We start from the raw sequence: 21,610 nt of genomic DNA, 5'->3' as shown, positions 1-21,610 counted from the left end.
GCCTTTTTCAGGCCTTCCGGGATAATATTCCTTTACAGTCTATTCTACTAGTCTTATTTTGATCAGAAAAGGACAGACTTGGTACTCAAGTATTAAGTAAAAGGCCTTTTTTTGTGGCCTAGAAGTGAAGTGTGCCCAGTGTGGTGCGAGCAGCATGTAATGGCAAATCCAGGTAAGCAGGCAGCTGGTAAAAGAAAAGGGGGGGGGGACTAGCTATAATTTTGATATGCAACTAATGTGATATTTCTTTTACTGTATTTATAGTTTATATTTATTTTCCATATGTTTAGTTTGTAATCTATGTTATGCTGTTGAAAGGTATCGAGACTTAGGATTAAAAAAATAAATCCTTTGATCATGTGACATGGGTGAAGTAAAGTCATCATGCCCAGATAGTATGAGTACCTCAGGGCAGCAGGGCTTTGCCAAATTCCCAGGCACTTTGCTACACTTTTCAGCAAGGGGATGTAAGAGCAGCAACATCTTGTGAAATCAAACTCAGAACTAAACTAAACTAAACTAAACCTTGGGTTTATATACCGCACCATCTCCACGAATGCGGAGCTCGGCACAGTTTACAGGAAGAAGGATGAGAGAGGAACTACAGTGGAGAGATTAAAGAGTTAGGTGTAAAGGGGGAAGGTGAGAGGCCTAAGAGGGGGGAAGTGTTACAGTTTTGAGAATAGCCAGGTTTTTAGGTGTTTGCGGAAGAGTTGGAGGGAGCTTGAGGTTCGGAGTGGGGAGGTGAGGTTATTCCAGATCTCAGTGATTCTAAAGGGGAGGGATGACCCAAGTTTGCCTGCATGGGAAATATCTTTTATGGAAGGGAAGGATAGTTTAAAAATTTGGGAGGATCTGGAGGAAGTAGGGGTTGGGGAGTTCCAGGATAGAGGGATAACGGCAGGAAGGATGCCATGTAGGATCTTGTAGGCCAGACACGCACATTTGAAGTGGATCCTGGGGATTACTGGGAGCCAATGGAGCTTAGACAGGAGTGGTGAGACGTGATCAAATTTGCTTTTCGCGAAAACAAGCTTAGCTGCGGCGTTCTGAATCCGCTGAAGTCTGTGGAGGCTTTTCTTGGTTAGGCTGAGGTAGATAGAATTGCAATAATCCAATCTGGAGAGGATGATGGATTGTACTAGGACTGCGAAGTGTTTTTGGTGAAAATAGGGTCTGACTTTCCTTAGCATGTGAAGGCTGAAGAAGCATTTCTTCACCAGGGATTGGAGATGTTCGTTGAAGGATAGAGAAGAGTCTAAGGTGACACCCAGAACTTTGCTTGAGAACTCGAGCTGTAATGGGGGGCCGGAGGACAATGGGATGGAGGAAGGTAGATGGTCTAATTTTGGGCCGAGCCAAAGGAGTTTTGTTTTGGACTCGTTTAGTTTCATATGCATTGTGAATGCCCAGGATTGGAGGTTCTTTATGCATGAGGATATGTTCGTGGAGAGGTTAGTGAGGTTCGAGTCGGTCTCAAGGAGGACGAGGATATCATCAGCATAAGTGTAAAGAGTTTCAAGGGGGAATAGTTGGAGTAGTTTCAGGGAGGACATGTAAATGTTAAAGAGGATTGGGGAGAGGGGTGAGCCTTGTGGGACACCACAAGTCAGGGTCCAGGGGGAGGATGAGGTGCCGCTCATGTTAACCATGTAAGAGCGGGAGCGCAAGAATTTGGAGAACCAATCAAGAACTATGGAGCATACATGAAATACAGGTGCAGCTGGTTGGAGAAACGAGGCAAGCCAAAAATGGTCTTTGTCAACATCAGTTAGCAATTTGGACTGCATAGTTCAACAAGTAGAGAGGTAACCAGAGCGTGTGGAGCAGGTACAATTGTAGCACTGTCTGTATGTGGGGAAGGAAGCCAATACTGTAGGTAAATGCACTGCTTTGCATACACTCTTTCAATAGCTAAGGTAAAGGCCTGCTTCCAGCTACTGTTTATCCTGAAATTAATTTCCAGTGAAGCTGTTTCACCGATAGCTCCTACATCCTTAACCCTTCCCTCAGGGGGATGAGAGTAAAGCGCAGTATCTCCTCTGTTACATGCTAACTCACCTGGCTCATCATGCCCCCCCCCCATCATCTCCCCAAGGAGCACAAAGGTTATCATTTAGCCAGTATGACATTCCTCTACAATGTGCTCGGCAGTAAGTGAACAGGTGGCTCCAGTGGTAAAGTTTTCTGTTATAGGAAAACATTATGCAGGGCCTGTGACCCCAATGCAAAAGCAGATAAGCAGCCTGCCTTGCTCCAAATCTCCTGTGTCCTACTCCCCTCCCTTACTTTTTTTTTTTTTAATCTTTATTGAAATATTTCAGAACACAATCTAAACAGCAGCATCACTTTATCAACAACCCACCCAGTCCCTCCCTCAAACCCCTCATCCCCACCCTCTTATACAAAACCTACAGAAAGACTAAACTTATAAAACCTTAAGCCGATAACCCTCTTCCCCCTAAGAGCTCCCCCACTTGACAAAACCACATAGGTTTACAGTGCCACCCAGGCAACATAGCTATCACAGATTTTATGATAGGGGACCAACCTCTGGCACCTAAGTGCCATTAGTTTACACATTAAATGCACTTAATCCAGATGACAGAGCAGGTATCGCCACTCAGGAACTTTGGTGGAATGCCAGTGTTTCACCAAAGCCAGGCAGACTACAGTACAAAGGCTAAATAACTTTCCGGCTGACTATAACCAGGTATGGGGAGCATTACGTAGAAAACATTCCTTCAATATAGGACAGTGCTTCCAGGTAACGTGAATTATAAAATTTGACCCACCATATTCCAATAAGGCTTTATCACAGGCTACTACTACCATATATGTTGAAAAGACCCCAGACCTCCAACATAGATTCTCATGATGACCATAAATCTGGGATAAGCATTGAGGGGTCATATATCATTGGTAATACATTTTGTATCCATTTTCAATTAATGAGAAAGCTATGGAATATATAATGTTAACCAGGCAAGGTCTCCCAACTGTCTCCCCAGCTCCTGTTCCCATTGGTCCCTATAACAGTCCTCAAGAGCCTCCCAGGCAAGCAGAAGGGAAATTCCCCCCTCCCCACGCTCCTCTGCAGTGCTTGTTCTAACTTAGTTTCCTCCACGCAAAGAACCCAAAAGGCATGTTTAACTAGAAAGAGCCTTAATTGTGTATAACAAAAATGCATTCTTGGAGGACAGGCCATATTCCTCCTGCAGGTACTCAAGATAGCATCCCCCCATCCTGCCAAAGCTACCCGGCTGCACTTAGCCCCGCCCGTACCCATTGGAAGTAGACAGGATCTTCTCCCCTGGCACAAAGCCCTCTAGTAAAGAAATATGAGTCTGGGCAAAAAACTTGCACTTTGAAACATTTTCTTATGCAGGGAATACCAGGTTTGCAGTATCACCCTCAAAAAGGGATTCTCAGTTTGTAATCAAGCTCGCAGAATTGCCATAGGGGACCAAGGTAGCCTCCAGAGAGAAATATCTAAATGTATCCATGGGCAATCTATATAGCCCACCTGTGCCGCCACTTCTTGTACCAAACCAGCCTGATAGAGGAAAAAAAGTTTGGAACTCTCATCCCTCCCTTCTGCTTTGCTTGAGATAGAATTGCCCGCTATACCTGAGGTTTGTGTCGCCAAATATAGGCACTTTTCCAGACAAGTGATGAAAAAATGCTTTGGGAATTGCAATTGGCGATGCCATGAAATAATAAAAGTAATTTGGGTAATATTTTTACAGCTGCAATTCTCCCCAGCCACCCAATTGTCATTCCCTCCCATTGATGCAGTTCCTGAAACAACTGCTTTTGTAGGGCCAGAAAATTAGCACTAAATAAATGCGCAGGATCTGCCATCAATTGGACCCCCAGATATTTAATGGATTTATGTGCCCAATGAAAGGGGAATTGGGACTGTAACTCCTTAACCTGCTGCACCCCTAAAGTCAAATTGAAGATCTCAGATTTTTCCATGTTTACACAGAAACCTGATGCCTGGCCATATGCCAATAAGACCTGCGTCAACTCTGTTAAAAGATTTTGTTGGATCACTGATAATAGCACGTCATCTGCAAAGAGTAAGATCTTATAGGACACATCATGTACCCATAGGCCATGTATAACAGGATTTGCACGAATCGAGCAAGCCAGAGGTTCCACTGCTGTGGCAAATAGTAAAGGGGACAGGTACCCCTCAATAACATCACAGGCTCTGACAGAAACCCATTAATTTTAAATTGCGAAGACGGTTCATGATATAAGAAATTCATGTTGTTTACCGAATCCCATTTTTTTTCTAGAAACCCAAATAGGAATTTACAGCTGACTCGATCAAGTGCCTTCTCGGCATCAAGATAGCACCAGCGAAGGAACCCCCTGCTGCCACACATGCCATTGCACCGCCATTTTAATATTATAGAATGTCTGACGTTGGGAAATAAAGCCCGCTTGATTCACATGTATGAGCCCCTGCAACCGCTGGGCCAAAATCCTTGTGAAAAGTTTATAATCAGTGTTTAGAAGGGACTGGTCTATAAGATTCACAAGCAGTACTCTGCTTACCCGGCTTAAGCAACAAAGTCACCACTGCCAAACGCCATGTTTATGGTAGACAAGGATCCTTCCCCAGTGAACTGAAAACTCGTACCAATACGGGAGCCAACAATCCTCTGAAGCTTTTATAAAAGTTATTAGTATATACATCTAACCCTGGGGAGATAGCTACAGGGAGGGCTTCAATCGCCTCCTCCACCTCACTGAGCGTGATCAGAAGGGACAACTGCAGGGCCTCCCCCTCAGAAATGGTAAGGAGTGAAATCTGCACTAAATAAGTCTCTAGCTCAGTATCCAAGAGTGGATCTCCCTGACAGTAAATCTTTTGAAAATATTCATGGTTAGGTTTTTCAGCAGCATACGTTTATAGACACCAAACAGCACACAGATCAGGCAAATTTGTTGCATGTCCCTTGATACAACTGTTTTATGGGACACTTGAAGAAGACGTGTTGATCAAAACATGGACCGTGTTGGGTCCCATATTCTGTAAAAAGTGGTTTATTTGTATGCAACAAATTGTTTGTTTTTCCAAACAAACTTTGCCTGCATTTTGTACATCTTTTTGCAGTTTTTTTGTCTCTGTATATATGGCCTGAGCATGTGGAGAGCCCTTTCCTCCTGAAATTTGGGTAGGGTGGGGGGGAAGTGGGTCTACCTGGAACAGGGGGGAATGGGGGTACAAACTGAGGGAACCAGAGGGATCAGCACCAGCGAGACTAGAGGTCTTTTTTTTCTAACCTGGGAACCTACTGGGAGCATTGGGGGGCCGACAGCTTTCTTATTGCAGCTTATGGTAGCTTTATGGTATTTGTAATTAATGGATGCAGTGTCTGAGCTGCAGTTCTTATCGATAAATGCTAGAGGGCTTAATGTTGGGTCTGCTGTTTTGGAAACTGTTACGTTTCAAAGCCCATATTGCTTTTGTTCAAGAAATCCATTTTTTACACTGTCATGAATATGTTTTGAGACATCCCAGATTGCCAGGGATCTATTTGGCTTCCAATAAAGGGAATAAAAAAAAAAATCTAGGGGAGTTGGTAATCTTATCACAAAAGGAGTACAAAGTGATTTTGGATGCCGAGAGCAGATTTATAGTTCTGATGCCCAAAATTGGGGGCCATTGGTTTACTTTGGTTAATGTCTAGGCACCCAACAAAAATCAGTGAGCATTCCTTCAAAAACTTGAACTTTGTATTCAGAGGAATTTGGAAGGAACTTTATTAATGGGCGGGGACGTCAATCTAATGCTTGAACCTAAATTAGATAATTACTCCTAGGGAGGGTCCCTTAAGGGCAATCTGATAAGACCAGGTTTTGGTCCCTTTTGCGCCACTGGGATCTTTGTGACTTGTAGGGAAAAGTCCAGCCTTCCAAGAGGGTTTATATTTATTTCTCCCAGGTTCACGCTTCCTCTTCGCGAATTGACCTGTGGCTGGGAGAATGGTCGCTATCCTGTCAAATAGTGAGCAGCACTCTTGCAGACCATTCTTCTGTGTTGCTGGTTTTGCAGGGTCTGGGGGAAGGCGAGTCCGAGACCTCCTTGAAGGCCTTACTTTTGGATCCAGGGAATGTGGAAAAGCTATCCAAATCCATTAAAGAATACTTGGAATTTAATGATAAAGAGAAGGGAACAAAATGTAGATACATATGCCCTGCATGTAGACTTTTCTTAGTAATTCACCTGTTGGTGAATGTAAGAACCATCAAAGTCCTTAAAGCCATGCAAATCCTGTGTCAAAGAAAGGAGATAAAAAAAATTCCACAGCTTTTAAAAGGTCTGCATCTGAAACAGTGAATTAAAAAGGAAAAGGGACCAGACTGAAAAACAAAAAAGGATTTTTAAATTCATAAAATGGTTTTTGACAGGAATGTAGTACCACAACCTTCCCTCCCTCCAGATGCTCTGCCGGCTCTAATACCTTTCGTTGGAAAAAAAACAGCAAATTAATTCAGCTCTCATCATAGCTCTCTAGTACCAAAAGTTGCTATAATCTCTAAACTAAAATCTTGCCAGCTGCTTAAAGTGCTGCAACATGGCTGAATTATCAGGCTGAGCAAGAATAGCTGTGTGGCAGATGGCGATTTAGTCCCAGGATGGGGAGAGCCTCATCTCTTATGTGCCTGAAGTGATTGGTACTCACAGACACCCCAGGGCCAAGCTTGGGACAGGAAGGATCCTGGTCTGGGTATCCTTCTCCTGCATATTCCACCAGGAAATCAGAGCGCCAGGGAATGTTCCTTGCTGAGGTCAGCTAAGAAATTAAAAAAACAAACAAACACACAGCATTAGTGAGGGAGGTGATGAAACAGGGAAGCTTAGGATGCCTTTATTGAAAGGAGGAGTATGGATCCTGCAGTACCAGGAATTTACAAAGAAGAGCAGAATCACTGTACAAAGTTTATAAAGCAGCTGTGAAACTGTCACAGACATATTGTACATACTCTAATATAAACTGAGATTTTTGGGCCAACAAAATGGCCCAAAAATGAGGATCTCCGTTTATATTTGAGCCACCACCCGACCACTGGTGCTGCTGCCCTCTCATCAATCCCTGATGACCATCACCACTGCAGTAGTCACACCCCTACCCCCCCCCAAAAAAAAATGACCTATGCCGTTGCCCTCCATGTGTGCCCCCACCAGCGCTGAAATCACACGCTTCCCCCACTGAAGACCACCAGTGCCACTATCCTACTACCCTCAAAATGACCTGCACTTTTGCCCCGTCACATGCTTTCCTTCCTGGAAGAAAACCGGCACCGCAATACTGCCACCCCTAAGATGACCCATGCCATTGCCCTCTATGCACCCCCCCCCCCCCAGCCGACAGCTGGTGAAGGAAAAAAAAAAAAAGATGCTGCCGCCAATATTAGGTGTTGATCTGGTTGCAGGGCCTTGAGCATCTGCGCATATTCAAGGCCTGCCAGCTTCCACCCCCCTCTGAGCATCTTAGAGGGGATGGGAACCGACCAGCTTTGAGCATATGCACATGATTCTTAGAAAAACAGTGAAATAATAAGTTAAATAATAATGACTGAAAGTAGATGAAAAGTACATGACTGAACTTTCTCGGACAAAAAAGTATATTAGTTGTTCAAACCTATATTTTAAATTGGACTAACAACCAGATCCTTCCTCCCATCCTTTACCCTCTTCAATACAATAAATATTGCTGTACCTGTGACTCCTCATACCATATATGCTCAAATATAAACTGAGATTTTGGGGGGTCTTGGTTTATATTCAAGTCAACCCTTTTTCACCCTTTCTTGGAGGGGGGGAAGGTACTTCAGTTTATATTCGGATCGGTTTATATTTGAGTATATACGGTACATTATGACAGATAGTAAAAGTGCAAAGTAGAGAATGACATGGGGACAAATTCTTCCCTGTCCCCGCAGGAACTCAATTTCCCCGTCCCCACGAGTTTTGTCACTGTCCCATTCTGGTAAGCTCTACCTTAACCGGACAAAGCTTGAACACTTAAGATTTTTAAAGTGTTTGAGGCTTGGGTAAATGAAGACAGAGTTTGCAGGATGGGGCAGGAAAAGAACGCGCCGGGACAGGAAAATGAGTTCCCGTGGGGATAGGGAAAAATTTGTCTCCGTGTCATTCTCTACTGCAAAGTGCAACAGCAGAATACTACTACAAGAAAAGGAAGAACATTACCAGCAAGGGGAGCATCGACAGCCCATCCATATTGGTTTGGGACACATTAATCCCAGCAATGTCCAGGAATGTTGGTCCTAGATCAATGTTCAGCACTGGCTCCTAGGAAAGAAGTAATGTAATGTAATGTAATGTAATTTATTTCTTATATACTGCTACATCCGTTAGGTTCTAAGCGGTTTACAGAAAATATACATTAAGATTAGAAATAAGAAAGGTACTTGAAAAATAAGTACATAATCTACCCTTACATGTGCACACATGATGTATCAGTGTTTATTTGGGGAGGGGGGTTAAGTAGCACTTATGAAAGAGCCATCTCTTTGCTCTGAAACATCTTCAAAGATGGATCAGTACGATGGTGCATTCGTTCACAGACTGGGTAATCCACTAAACTCATACTCTCTTCCACCCCTTCCCACCCTACATGAAGGGTGTACATAAACTCCTTCCTCTCAATACTTACATCATTCTTTTAGTGCGCCTTCTTCTCACCCACTTTGGCTCTATTTTCTCCTGTAGTCCAGTTCTAGATCTACAGACCACAGCCTGACTTAACACAAGGCTCAGCATAATTGAAGATTAGGTTTATACCTTTGATTTTTATAATCTTCTATTAGTCCCTGTAGGACTCCATAAGCTAAGTGTTCAATCCCAACCCGCAATCTGGGCATTGCAGAAATACAACACTTTTCTGAGCACATGCTCCACCCCCTTAGCCTGAGAAACTCACACCACTGTTCCTTTCAGAAAGGGCTGGAAAGCGAGTAGCGTCAGCCGAATTGCCCAAAGCTCCAGACGATTGATCAAACAACGTTTCAGAATTAGGAGTCCACTGCCTCTGAATGGAGCAGTCCCTGCAGTGAGCCCCCAACCCAACAGGCTGGCATTTGTCATAAGAATCATCCACTCGAAAATCTGAAGCAGTCAATCCTGGCAGAGAGCCTCCCCCTGAAGCCACCAGCTCAAGCTGCTGCTAGCTGGCACCATCCAGGGGAATGGTATCTGAAGGGGAAAACGCTGTGGAGCCACCGAGAGAGGAGGGACTCCTGTAAAGGGCGCATAAGCGCTCTGGCTCAGAGGACCACCTCCAAGGAGGCTGCCAGAGACCCCAGTATCTGCAGATAATGTCAGGCCGAGGGAGCTGACGGTTCAGGAAAATTCTGAACTGCTGTTGTTGAAGGTTCTGTCTGCATGCCTCAGAAGACATACACAACCCTGTCTGGAGACAGAGAGAAGGCCCAGATACTCCAGGGACTGGGAGGACACCATGCAGCTCTTCCTGAACTTGCCAACACCTGCAGAAGACACACTACCATCCCCACTACATTTTCACACACTTGACAAAATGGCACCCAGATCAACCAGTTGTCCAAGAAAGGATGGACTTGGACCCCCTGCTTGCGAAAAGCCGCCACAACTACCATCACCTTGGTGAAAGTGTGGGGCTCCGTCATGAGACCAAAGGGCAGAGCTACGAACTGGAAATGCAGTTGCAGAACATGGAAATGCATAAATTGGCGATGCTCTGGGTAGCTTGAAATATGGAGGTAAGCTGAGAGATCCACAGATGCTAGAAACTCTCCTGGAGAGACAGCTGCTATCACCATGCACTCCAAGTTTCCAAGTTTATTATAAAATTTGATTAATCACCTATTCCAAATTCTAAGCGATGTACAATTAAAAATTACAGTCGAGGGAAACAGACTAACAAAACTATTACTAAACATATTAATATTCAATAAATACATACAAGGTCAAACATAGGGAGAGTTTAGAGAAGAAATACAATTTAATTCAAAAAGAAACGATTAAGGTAAATAACACATTGGGAAAGGGGAAAGACACTCATTATAATATTAAGGATGAATTAAAGGCATAGGCAATTCATTTAATCCATCTTTAAAAAGAAAACCCTTAAGTTTGCTCTTAAATTTATCCAAAACCCTTTCTTCTCTTAAATAAATTGTGGAAAAAAGGAATCCGCAAGAAGCGGTTGACAGACTTTAGATCCAGAAAGGGTTACTAATCCGCCAAGCCTTTCTGTGGCATGATGAAGTATAAAGAGCATCTGCCAAAGCCCAATTCATGTTCTGGAACAGGTTTCAGCATCCTGATGTCTAAGAGGTGTTGCAGAGTATCACGATTCAGTTCCGGTTGACTTGCTGGAGACCAGAAACAAATCCAGAGGCAGGCAAAGGAGGTCTAACTTGTGCCGAAGAAAGTTGAGTCCACTCCTGATAAAACTGAGAAGTCGGCCTCCGATATGAGGAAGTCATGCCCAACCTTGGCGTCATCGAAGCTTCTTAGGTACAGCCACCGCACGGGGGACCTGAGGCCTGAGGATGTCCGGAATTGGAACTGTTGTAACAGAGGCATAGCCCTGGGAATGTCTCTGGAAGAACCTGTAGGTCCCCGATAACACCAAGGGGAGGAACGAAGAGCACTACGATCTAGAAAATGACACTGGGACAAATTTATCCCCATCCCCCAGGAACTCAATTTCCCCTGTCCCTGCGAGTTGTGTCGCTGTCCCTGTCCCATTCCTGTAAGCTCTGCCTTAACTGCACAAGCCTCCAACACTTATGATTTTAGTGTTGGAGGATTGTGCAGATGAGGAAAGAGCTTACAGGAATGGGGCAGGGGCAGGAAAAGAACACGCAGGGACAGGACGGAAAATGAGTTCCCGTAGGAATGAGGAAAAGTTTTGTCCCCGTGTCATTCTCTACAACGATCCCCTCCCGACATCTGGCGAAACTTGTTCAGGGAGAAACTTAGGGCGGCGCTTGGTAACACCTGTGAACAGGTCATCCAGACCTGTACTAACAAGAAGCTGGTCCTTGAAAGGATATCGGCTTAAGGAGGCCCTTGAGGCAGCGTCCCCAGTCCAAAGACTCATCTAAAGAGTCTAGCATGCAGACATTGCACAAGCAGAGAATGTACTAAGAACTCGAATGAGATCATAAAGGGCCTCTGGCACATAATCCACACTAACCATCAGCAGTGGAGGACAGGTTTGTACCTCCACAGAAAACATACTGCGCAGGCGAGAATGACAGGCATGCGCATAAAGTAAGCGGCCACAGCCACTTGGATACCTAAAGATGCCACTCTTTGTAACATAATATTCACCCTGCAATCCTCAGAGTCTGGATACCTCACTCTCCCATTACTAGGGAGGGCTGCATGCTGGATAATCTGTGCCACAGTGGAATCTATCTCAGGCTGTTCAAAAACCTGCTGAAAATCAGGATCCAGGGGATAAAGCTTAGACATAGCATTAGAAGGTCGGAAAGAGCTTTCTGGGGGTATCATATTATGCTGAAACCAGACCAGGAAGCTATGGATGGGATGGAACAAAGGCACAGGAGAACGGTCCATGACCGAAGCCTGAGAAGTGGAAGTGGAGAATCCAAATGGAACTCTTTCAGATCAGGATCCAGGGGATAAAGCTTGGATATAACATTAGGAGATCGGAAAGAGCTTTCTGGGGGTATCACATTCTGCTGAAACCAGTCCAGGAAGCTATGGATGGGATGGAACAAAGGCATAGGAGAATGGTCCATAACCGAAGCCTGAGAAGTGGAAGTGGAGAATCCAAATGGAGCTCTTTCAGATCAGAATCCAGGGGATAAAGCTTAGACATAACATTAGGAGGTCGGAAAGAGCTTTCTGGGGGTATCACATTCTGCTGAAACCAGTCCAAGAAGCTATGGATGGGATGGAACAAAGGCACAGGAGAATGGTCCATGACCGAAGCCTGAGAAGTGGAAGTGGAGAATCCAAATGGAGCTCTTTCAGATCAGGATCCAGGGGATAAAGCTTAGACATAACATTAGGAGGTCGGAAAGAGCTTTCTGGGGGTATCACATTGTGCTGAAACCAGACCAGGAAGCTATGGATGGGATGGAACAAAGGCACAGGAGAACGGTCCATGACCGAAGCCTGAGAAGCGGAAGTGGAGAATCCAAATGGAGTTCTTTCAGAACAGTAGCAGTAAAAAGTCAGACAAAAGCCTGCTGAAAAATCTGTGACAGAAGGGTCATCACTCAAATCTAGACGCTCAGGGCGGCCGAGGTGACCAGTCCCAACAAGGGTATCAGCCAGATCCAATATAGAAGTAGTGTCAGAAGACAGAAGAGTCATGATATCTGTATGGCAACTATTGCAATTGAGGTCTGCCAAAGCCAGATGAGAGGGCTCCTGAACACGAAGATCCACCACAGGCGTAACAGACTAACAACCAATGAGCCCCGCTGGCTGCATCAAACAAGTGGGGTCTGAAGAATATGCCTTTCAGAGAAGCTGAATAAAATCCAGTGAAAAGACCCACCTCACAACTATGGAAGTCTGCTGAGGTACATGCACCATGCCAAGAGAGTCCCCAGATTCAGAATGTAGGCGTTTTGTGCCAGACACCAGGATGGCCTCTGGGCGAGATTTTCTGCCAGAGGCACGGACCCAGGCCAGCTCCCTAGCCCAAGAGTACTCTGAGGAGGCGAAGTCTGAAGCTGTCACACTCTCCCCCAGCACGCTACAATACACAGTACATTATCAATGATCTGGCACCAATCCGATGCAATAAATGTCTACATTCAACAGATTAGGGGTTGGGGAGTCCATCCCAAATGATTTTTAATCAAATCGAGGGGTTTTGAGGCAGAAATAAAATTTAGAAAAAAAGATCATTTAAAATCCAAGATGACCGCTGTCAGCGAAATCACACCAAAAATGGCAACAACAAAACCCGAAAATAAAAATAGCGATTTGGTATCTGGGGAGGTGGGGGACCTGAACCCTACCCTCACAAATTGAAAAACGACCAACAACGATCCAGAAGCTACCCCCAAAGTTCCCATAGGAAATAAAGCACAGTTACTTACCGTAACAGGTGTTATCCAGGGACAGCAGGCAGATATTCTTAACGTATGGGTGACGTCACCGACGGAGCCCCGGTACTGACCTTTTTAACTAGAAAGTTCTAGTTAGCCGCACCGCGCATGCGCGAGTGCCTTCCCGCCCGACGGAGGAGTGTGTGGTCCCCAGTTAAGATAAGCCAGCTAAGAAGCCAACCCGGGGAGGAGGGTGGGACGTAAGAATATCTGCCTGCTGTCCCTGGATAACACCTGTTACGGTAAGTAACTGTGCTTTATCCCAGGACAAGCAGACAGCATATTCTTAACGTATGGGTGACCTCCAAGCTAACAGAGAGGGAGGAGGGATGGTTGGCCATTAGGAAAATAAATTTTGTAACACAGATTGGCCGAAGAGTCCATCCCGTCTGGAGAAGGCATCCAGACAGTAGTGAGTAGTGAACGTGTGAACTGAGGACCAAGTGGCAGCCTTGCAGATTTCCTCGATAGGTGTGGAGCGGAGGAAAGCCACAGAAGCAGCCATAGCTCTGACCCTGTGGGCCGTGATAGCACCTTCCAGTGAGAGACCGGCCCGAGCATAACAGAACGCGATGCAGGCAGCAAGCCAGTTGGAAAGCGTCCGTTTAGAGACAGGACGACCTAGACGGTTGGGATCGAAGGTCAGAAAGAGCTGAGGAGACGAGCGGTGAGCCCTGGTACGATCCAGGTAGTATGCAAGGGCACGCTTACAATCCAGCGAGTGTAACGCCTGTTCCCCAGGATGGGAATGGGGCTTAGGGAAGAAAACAGGCAATACAATGGACTGGTTGAGGTGGAAGTCCGAGACCACCTTAGGCAGAAATTTAGGATGGGTACGCAGAACCACCTTGTCATGGTGAAAAACAGTGAAAGGTGGGTCGGCAACCAGTGCATGCAGCTCACTAACCCTCCTGGCAGAGGTGATGGCAATGAGGAAAAGCACCTTCCACGTAAGAAATTTGAGTGAAGTTGTGGCAAGAGGCTCAAATGGAGGTTTCATGAGGGCTGAGAGAACCACATTCAGGTCCCAGACGACTGGAGGAGGCTTCAGAGGTGGTTTGACATTGAAGAGGCCTCTCATGAACCGGGAAACCAGGGGATGAGCCGTAAGAGGTTTTCCGAGGATAGGCTCATGAAACGCAGTGATGGCACTGAGGTGGACTCTGATTGAGGTCGACTTGAGGCCAGCGTCGGAGAGAGAGAGCAAATAGTCCAGTACAGTTTCCACCACCAGTGAGGTGGGATTGTGATGATGAAGGAGACACCAAGAGGAGAACCGGGTCCACTTCTGATGGTAACATTGGAGGGTGGCCGGTTTCCTGGAAGCATCCAAAATACGACGGACAGGCTGAGACAGATTCTCTGGAGAGGTCAGCCCGAGAGAAACCAAGCTGTCAGGTGGAGCGAGGACAGATTGGGATGTAGTAGAGACTGATGCTGCTGTGTAAGTAGAGTAGGAAACACAGGAAGAGGAATGGGCTCCCTGGAGTTGAGCTGAAGCAGGAGGGAGAACCAGTGTTGGCGAGGCCACCGAGGGGCGATGAGGATCATGGTGGCTCTGTCCCTGCGGAGTTTGAAGAGCGTCCGCAACATCAGAGGTAGGGGAGGAAAGGCATAGAGGAACCGATCTGTCCAGTCGAGCAGGAATGCATCCGGGGCCAGACGATGAGGAGAGAAGAGTCTGGAACAGAACTGGGGCAGCTGATGGTTGTGAGGAGCTGCAAAGAAGTCCACCTGAGGAGTGCCCCAGAGAGCAAAGATGGAGTGGAGTGTGGGAGGATCCAGGGTCCACTCGTGAGGTTGAAGGATGCGGCTGAGATTGTCGGCCAGGGAGTTCTGTTCGCCCTGGATATAGACAGCCTTGAGGAAGAGACTGTGGGCCGTGGCCCAGGTCCAGATGCGGATGGCCTCCTGACAGAGGAGGGGAGATCCGGTGCCGCCTTGCTTGTTTATGTAGTACATGGCGACTTGGTTGTCTGTGCACAGGAGAAGAACCTGAGGGTAGAGAAGGTGCTGGAAGGCCTTGAGAGCATAGAACATGGCCCTGAGTTTGAGGAAGTTGATGTGATGTTGACGCTCCTGAGGGGTCCAGAGTCCCTGGGTGCGAAGATCTCCCAGGTGAGCGCCCCATGCATAGGGGGAGGCATCTGTGGTTATGATCATGGAGTGAGAGGGTAAATGAAAGAGTAGACCCCTGGAAAGATTGGAGGAGTTCAACCACCATTGAAGAGATTGCCGAAGAGACGATGTCACAGAGATGGGATGAGAAAGAGGATTGGTGGTCTGTGACCATTGGTTGGCTAGAGTCCACTGAGGTGTCCTGAGGTGGAGTCGCGCCAGAGGAAGTACATGGACCGTCGAGGCCATGAGGCCCAGGAGGATCATCATCTGCCGAGCTGGAATAGAGTGTTGAAGGAGCACCTGATGGCAGAGGTGGAGCAGAGTTCGATGGCGGTCGGAGAGGAGAAATGCCCTCATTAGAGTGGTGTCGAGAACTGCTCCAATGAACTGAAGTCGCTGTGTGGGAAGCAGATGCGACTTGGGGTAGTTGATCTCGAAACCCAAGAGATGGAGGAACGAGATGGTGTGATGAGTGGCTTGAAGTACAAGCGGAGACGTAGGTGCTTTCACCAGCCAATCGTCCAAGTAGGGGAACACCTGAAGGTCGTGAGACCTGAGGAAGGCCGCCACCACAATAAGGCACTTGGTGAACACTCTGGGCGATGATGCGAGGCCACTTTGTACCGATAGTGATGATGCTGTATCTGGAACCGTAGGTAGCGACGTGAAGTCGGATGGATTGGAATGCGAGTGTAGGCCTCCTTGAGGTCTAGGGAGCATAGCCAGTCGTGGTGGGAGAGAAGAGGGTAAAGCGTGGCTAGGGAGAGCATTCTGAACTTCTCTTTGACTAGACACTTATTGAGGTCCCTGAGATCGAGGATGGGACGAAGGTCTCCTGTTTTTTTGGGGACCAGGAAGTAGCGGGAGTAGAATCCCTGACCCCTTTGGTCCGGAGGTACCTCTTCGATGGCATTGAGGAGAAGGAGGGATTGGACCTCCCTCAGGAGGAGGGGGGTTTGGGAGGAGTGAGAAGCAGACTCTACGGGAGGATGGTCTGGTGGAAGAGTCTGGAAGTTGAGAGAGTAGCCGTGGCGAATGATGTTGAGGACCCACTGGTCCGAAGTGATGACCTCCCAACGGCTGAGGAAAAGCTGAAGATGTCCTCCGATAGGTTGAGGGAGAGGCAGCGATGGTGGGAGAATGGCTATGCTCTGGAGAAAAGAGTCAAAAGGGTTGAGACGGCTTAGATGAAGGAGGAGGTTTGGCAGGTTGAGTCTGTGGGCGAGCCTGAGTCTGATGTTGGTGGCGAGGACGGCGAGACTGTTGTTGAGGCGGATTGAGAGGTCTGGCCGAGAACCTACACTGGTAAGAAGACTGCTGTCTGTAGGGACAAGCAGGTGGAGTTTTCTTTTTAGGTTTGATCAGAGTGTCCCACCTGGTCTCATGTGCTGAGAGTTTCTGGGTTGTTGAGTCCAGGGACTCTCCGAAGAGTTCATCGCCCAGACAAGGTGCGTTAGCCAGGCGGTCCTGGTGGTTAATGTCTAGGTCAGAGACTCTCAGCCATGCCAAATGGCGCATGGCCACCGCCATGGCAGAGGCGCGAGAGGTCAGCTCAAATGAGTCGTAGATAGAGCGAACCATAAATTTCCTGAGTTGGAGGAGGCTGGAAATTTGTTGCTAGAACAGAGGGACCTTACGTTCAGGAAGATATTTCTGTAAGGAGGAGAGCTGTTGCACCAGATGCTTCATGTAGAAGGAGAAGTGGAAGGTGTAGTTGTTGGCTCCATTGGCTAGCATGGAATTTTGGAAAAGGCGCTTACAAATTTATCCATGGTTTTTCCCTCTCTGCCAGGAGGGGTGGAGGCATATACACTGGAACCCTGAGATTTTTTCAAAGTAGATTCCACCAGGAGGGACTCATGCGGCAATTGAGGTTTGTCAAACCCTGGGATTGGGATAACCCGGTACAAGCTATCCAATTTACGAGGGGCTCCGGGAACAGTGAGGGGAGTCTCCCAGTTCTTATAGAAAGTTTCCCGTAAGATGTCGTGGACGGGCAACTTTAGAAATTCCTTGGGAGGTTGCTCAAAGTCTAGGGCATCGAGGAAAGCCTGAGACTTTTTAGAGTCGGACTCTAAGAGGATGGAAAGAGCTGCTGACATTTCCCTAAGGAATTTAGAGAAAGAGGATTGCTCTGGTTTGGAGGCGGTGTCGGTCATGGAGGGTTCTTCGTCGGTTGACGAAGCGTCCTCTTCGGTACCGTGAGGGGAGTCTTCCCACAAGTCTGGGTCCCTAACGTCGGGGTGCGTACGTTTGGACATCGGCGTGGAGGGCTCTGCATGGCGGGTCTTTGAGAGAGATTTGCCTGAGCGCACTGAGGCGGTACCGAGTGAGGAAGACAGATGTCGTTCCTGGGACCGGACAGGGTCGGCAGTAGCACGGGTATGCACCGTAGGTGTTTCGGCCAAGAGCACCGGCATGGAGGTATTAGTCAGTACCGAGGGGGTCGACACCGATTGGACAGTGCGAGGCTCGGACCGGTCCTGTACCGGAAGGTGCGGTGCCAGCAACGCCGGCAACAGTTGTTGGAGTTGTTGTTGCAGCTGCTCCTGTAACTGTGTTTGGAGTATGGCTGCGATGCGGTCATCCAGGGGAGGCACCGGTACCGCTTTTTTCTTCTTCGGTACCATAGGTGCCGCTCTACGCTCCGGCGATGAGGAGGCCGATGATGAGGCACTCACCGAGATCAGAGCGGAGCGTTTGCGGGGCCGGTGCGGCGCCGGAATGGCCGGTGTCGCAACCGTGGCAGGAGGGTGCTCGAGGGAAGTGGAAGGCTTCTTAGCCGGCTTACCTAGGCCCAACGACCCCGAGGAAGGGTCCGGTGGTGTCGATGTCGTCGGTGCCGACTTTTGGGGTGCCGTCGACGTCGCGGCAGGTTCCATGGCAGATCCGGTACCAAACAAAATATTTTGCTGGATCTGCCTATTTTTCAAAGTGCGCTTTTTAAGCGTAGCACAGCGGGTGCAGGTGTCAGCCCGATGCTCTGGACCCAAGCACTGGAGGCACCAATTGTGCGGGTCTGTGAGAGAGATCGGGCGTGCACACCGCTGGCACTTCTTAAAACCCGGTTGAGGGGGCATGAAGGGAAACACGGCCTCCGCAAAATCAAAGCTGGAGGCCTGTATGGTGACAACAGGCCCCGCCGGGGCCGGCTCGAAAAAATAAAGAAAACTCGACGAGTTTTTTTTTTTTAAGGAAAAATAAAGTAATCCAAAGGGAAAAAAGGAAGAAATTCGGAAAAATACGCGAGCGGGAAGGCAAACTAGTGATTTCAACGGCCATTGAAAAACATGAGACTTTTTCGCTCCGCGGAAACGAAGAAACTGGGGACCACGCACTCCTCCGTCGGGTGGGAAGGCACTCGCGCATGCGCGATGCGGCCAACTAGAACTTTCTAGTTAAAAAGGTCCGTACCGGGGCTCCGTCGGTGACGTTACCCATACGTTAAGAATATGCTGCCTGCTTGTCCTGGGATAATGGAGGATACTCACAGTTCAGCACTGCCATGCCTGTCAGCAATTTTAAACAGCAGCTAAATGGAAGAAAATGATTTCTGCCTCATAAAACTTCTACAAATAACCAGAGTGAAATATCATAAGAATAGCCTTACTGGGTCAGACCAATGGGGTCCATCAAGCCCAGTAGCCTGTTCTCACAATGGCCAATCCAGGTCACTAATACCTGGCCAAAACCCAAGGAATAGCAACATTCCATGCTACCAATCCAAGGCAAGCAGTGGCTTCCCCCATGTCTTTCTCAATAACAAACTATGGACTTTTCCTCCAGGAAACTGTCCAAATCTTTCTTAAAACCTGCTACTCTATCCGCCTTTACCACAACCTCTGGCAATGCCTTCCAGAGCTTAACTATTCTGAGTAAAAAAAAAAAAATATCCTCCTATTGGTTTAAAAAGTATTTCCGTGTACCTTCAAGTGTCCCCTAATTTTTGACAGAGTGAAAAATTGATCCATTTGTACCCGTACTACTCCTCTCAGGATTTTGTAGACTTCAATCATATCTCCCCCCTCAGTCGTCTCTTTTCTGAGCTGAAGAGTCCTAACCTTCTTAGTCTTTCCTCATACGAGAGCATTCCATCCCCTTTATCATCTTGGTCGCTCTTCTTTGAACTATTTCTAGCGTCACTATATCTTTCTTGAAATAAGGAGACCAGAATTGAAAGCAATACTCCAGATGAGGTCGCACCTTGGGGCATTGTAACATTCTTAGTCTTCGGCATGCCAGCCAGCCAGACACCAACTACAACCTCCACCCCCATGGATTCTCACCACGCAGTTGTGCCTCAATACCTGGGTTGGTTTCACTCTAGATGCATACAGCCTGCACTTGAAACCCATGACAAGGTCAACAGGCAAGCAAACATCCCAGGGGAAGGGACCCCGAATTTAGAAAAGGTGGCACACAGCAGACTGGCTTCACGGATCCAACAAGGTTTCTCTGTGAAACAGCAGTCTGGCACTGCAGGATTGCGTTCTTTCCTTCTACATGGGACCACTGGGAAGGGGTCTCAAGGCACTGAAGCCATCGAGAAAATAAACTTTAGGTGAACAAATAAGAAATAGAAGCAGAGCAACTGGCAAAAGACTTTTTCATGGATTGCCTGCAGAAATTGTAATTGAATATATTTGCTAGCTCTCAGGCTAAGCGGGTAGAGCATGTGCTCATAAAAAAGTGTTGGGATTACTGTAACTCGCGGGTTGGGATTGGACACCTAGTGTTTGGAATCCAGAAGGGACGTAACAGAATTTGTGTTATCAGCATTACTTTGCGTCTTCCCTCCAAACCAAAGAACACCTCTTGCCCCCCTCCCCCCAAACCCACTTCCACTTCTCTTCATTCTGGACATATTAAACTTTTTGCTTTCTGACCTAGTCCAATACACTCTCCCCCTTTCATTCAGGATTCCTCCCTCTTACTCCAGGTACCCAATTGCATTGCTATTCTCACACGTCAACACCATGTGATTTCAAATCATGACCTCAGGACATGATGCACCTGTGGGGATTGAGGGATCAAGGCACATACCTTATTAGTCTGGTTAGGTTTGATGCCTGGTCCTCGAACCAGAAGTGGCACTCGGATATCAAATTCGTACATCTGGCGTTTGTCAACAGGCAGCGAGAACTGACCTATGGAAAGAGAAAGCAGGGATTAGAAATCCATATTCACTGCCTTCCCCCACCCCCCTCCCATCTCAGTACCTCTGTATTCACTGCCTGGGGGGAGGGGTTTAATAGCTCTGCTCCATGCTATGTATCTACATTAGGGTACAAGTCTGGGTATCACAATAATGGAGGGGTGCAGCAGAGCAAGAGTGAGTTACGCTGGCAGAGCTGTAAGTGCCTGAGTACCACAACAGCAGGGGGTGATATCAGTTAGGGTTGACATGGCATTTGAACCGAGACGCAAGAGATGTAGGATTGATGTTATATCCTTACCCGTGTGATACCCATTGTCCGATGTGTAGAATATATACGTGTTGTCTAGTATCTTTTCATCCTTCAACTTATTAATCACTTTTTCCACCAAATTGTCGACTGAGAGGAGAGTCTGCCACCTATAAAACCAGCACAGGGCATATGTTAAGTGTGCCTTGTGCTATTTCTTCATAGGTCTTCTTAGCAGCAGGATATGTACATTAGGTAGCTTTAGTACATAAAAAAGCCAAGCCATCTTAAGGAAGGAATAGGGCTGTAGAAGTCCACTACAAATTATGCTTGGGGTGGGGATGGGGTTGAGTTGGGTTGCTATGAGGGTATGTGGATGCCGGAGCCTCTTACCTTTCCCTATATACAGTATCCAGGAAATTCACGGTACTAGCAGGCATCGGGCTTGTGGCTTGCCTTATGAGCCAATGTTTTCCCTGTGGAAAAGTCATGAGGATAGTAAATACAGAGCAGTGTCAGCCACCCTACAACTCCGCTCTTGGTGCCATGGCATGTGTACAGGCATAAAACAGGATAGCATGCATGCCAAAACACGGAGGAAGATGTATACACCATCTGTAGCTGTCAGATTCCCACCGGCAGCCTTTGGACAAGTCATAAGATGCCTATACTAAACACAAATCTGCAACAGACTTCCCACTGCCTCCAATTGTAAAGGCGAGAAAGTACTATACCACAGTGAAAGCAGAGGGGCTGCAGAAAAGATTGCAGGTACTATACAAGTCTGTGCAAGAGACTGCACTTGTAAGCATTTCAGAAGACCTACTGGAATCTGACCAACAAAGACATGTCTGTTTTAATTAGATTGTAAGTAGAGAATGACATGGTGACAAAATTCATCACCGTCCCCGTCGATAACCACGGGAAATAATCCCATGTCATTTTCTAGTGTCTATTTC

At 47.1% G+C, this 21,610-nt stretch overlaps 1 protein-coding gene across 1 annotated transcript in view; it reads right to left on the bottom strand.

The window, feature by feature from the left end:
* Nucleotides 1-21,610, bottom strand: part of GNS (glucosamine (N-acetyl)-6-sulfatase) — a 72,956-nt gene that overhangs the window by 10,366 nt on the left and 40,980 nt on the right. Inside the window, exons 7-11 of the mRNA XM_033948032.1 lie at nucleotides 21,045-21,127; nucleotides 20,703-20,821; nucleotides 20,290-20,393; nucleotides 8,234-8,335; nucleotides 6,705-6,815 (exon numbers count right to left, since the gene is read on the bottom strand). Coding sequence (XP_033803923.1) covers nucleotides 6,705-6,815; nucleotides 8,234-8,335; nucleotides 20,290-20,393; nucleotides 20,703-20,821; nucleotides 21,045-21,127 — 519 coding nt within the window. The remainder of the gene's footprint in view (nucleotides 1-6,704; nucleotides 6,816-8,233; nucleotides 8,336-20,289; nucleotides 20,394-20,702; nucleotides 20,822-21,044; nucleotides 21,128-21,610) is intronic.

The sequence above is a fragment of the Geotrypetes seraphini genome, chromosome 6 (genome assembly GCF_902459505.1).
Source record: "Geotrypetes seraphini chromosome 6, aGeoSer1.1, whole genome shotgun sequence".
NCBI classification, from domain to species: Eukaryota; Metazoa; Chordata; class Amphibia; order Gymnophiona; family Dermophiidae; genus Geotrypetes; species Geotrypetes seraphini.
Note: the sequence above shows the minus strand (reverse complement) of the source record. Positions and strands in the feature narration are given on the sequence as shown.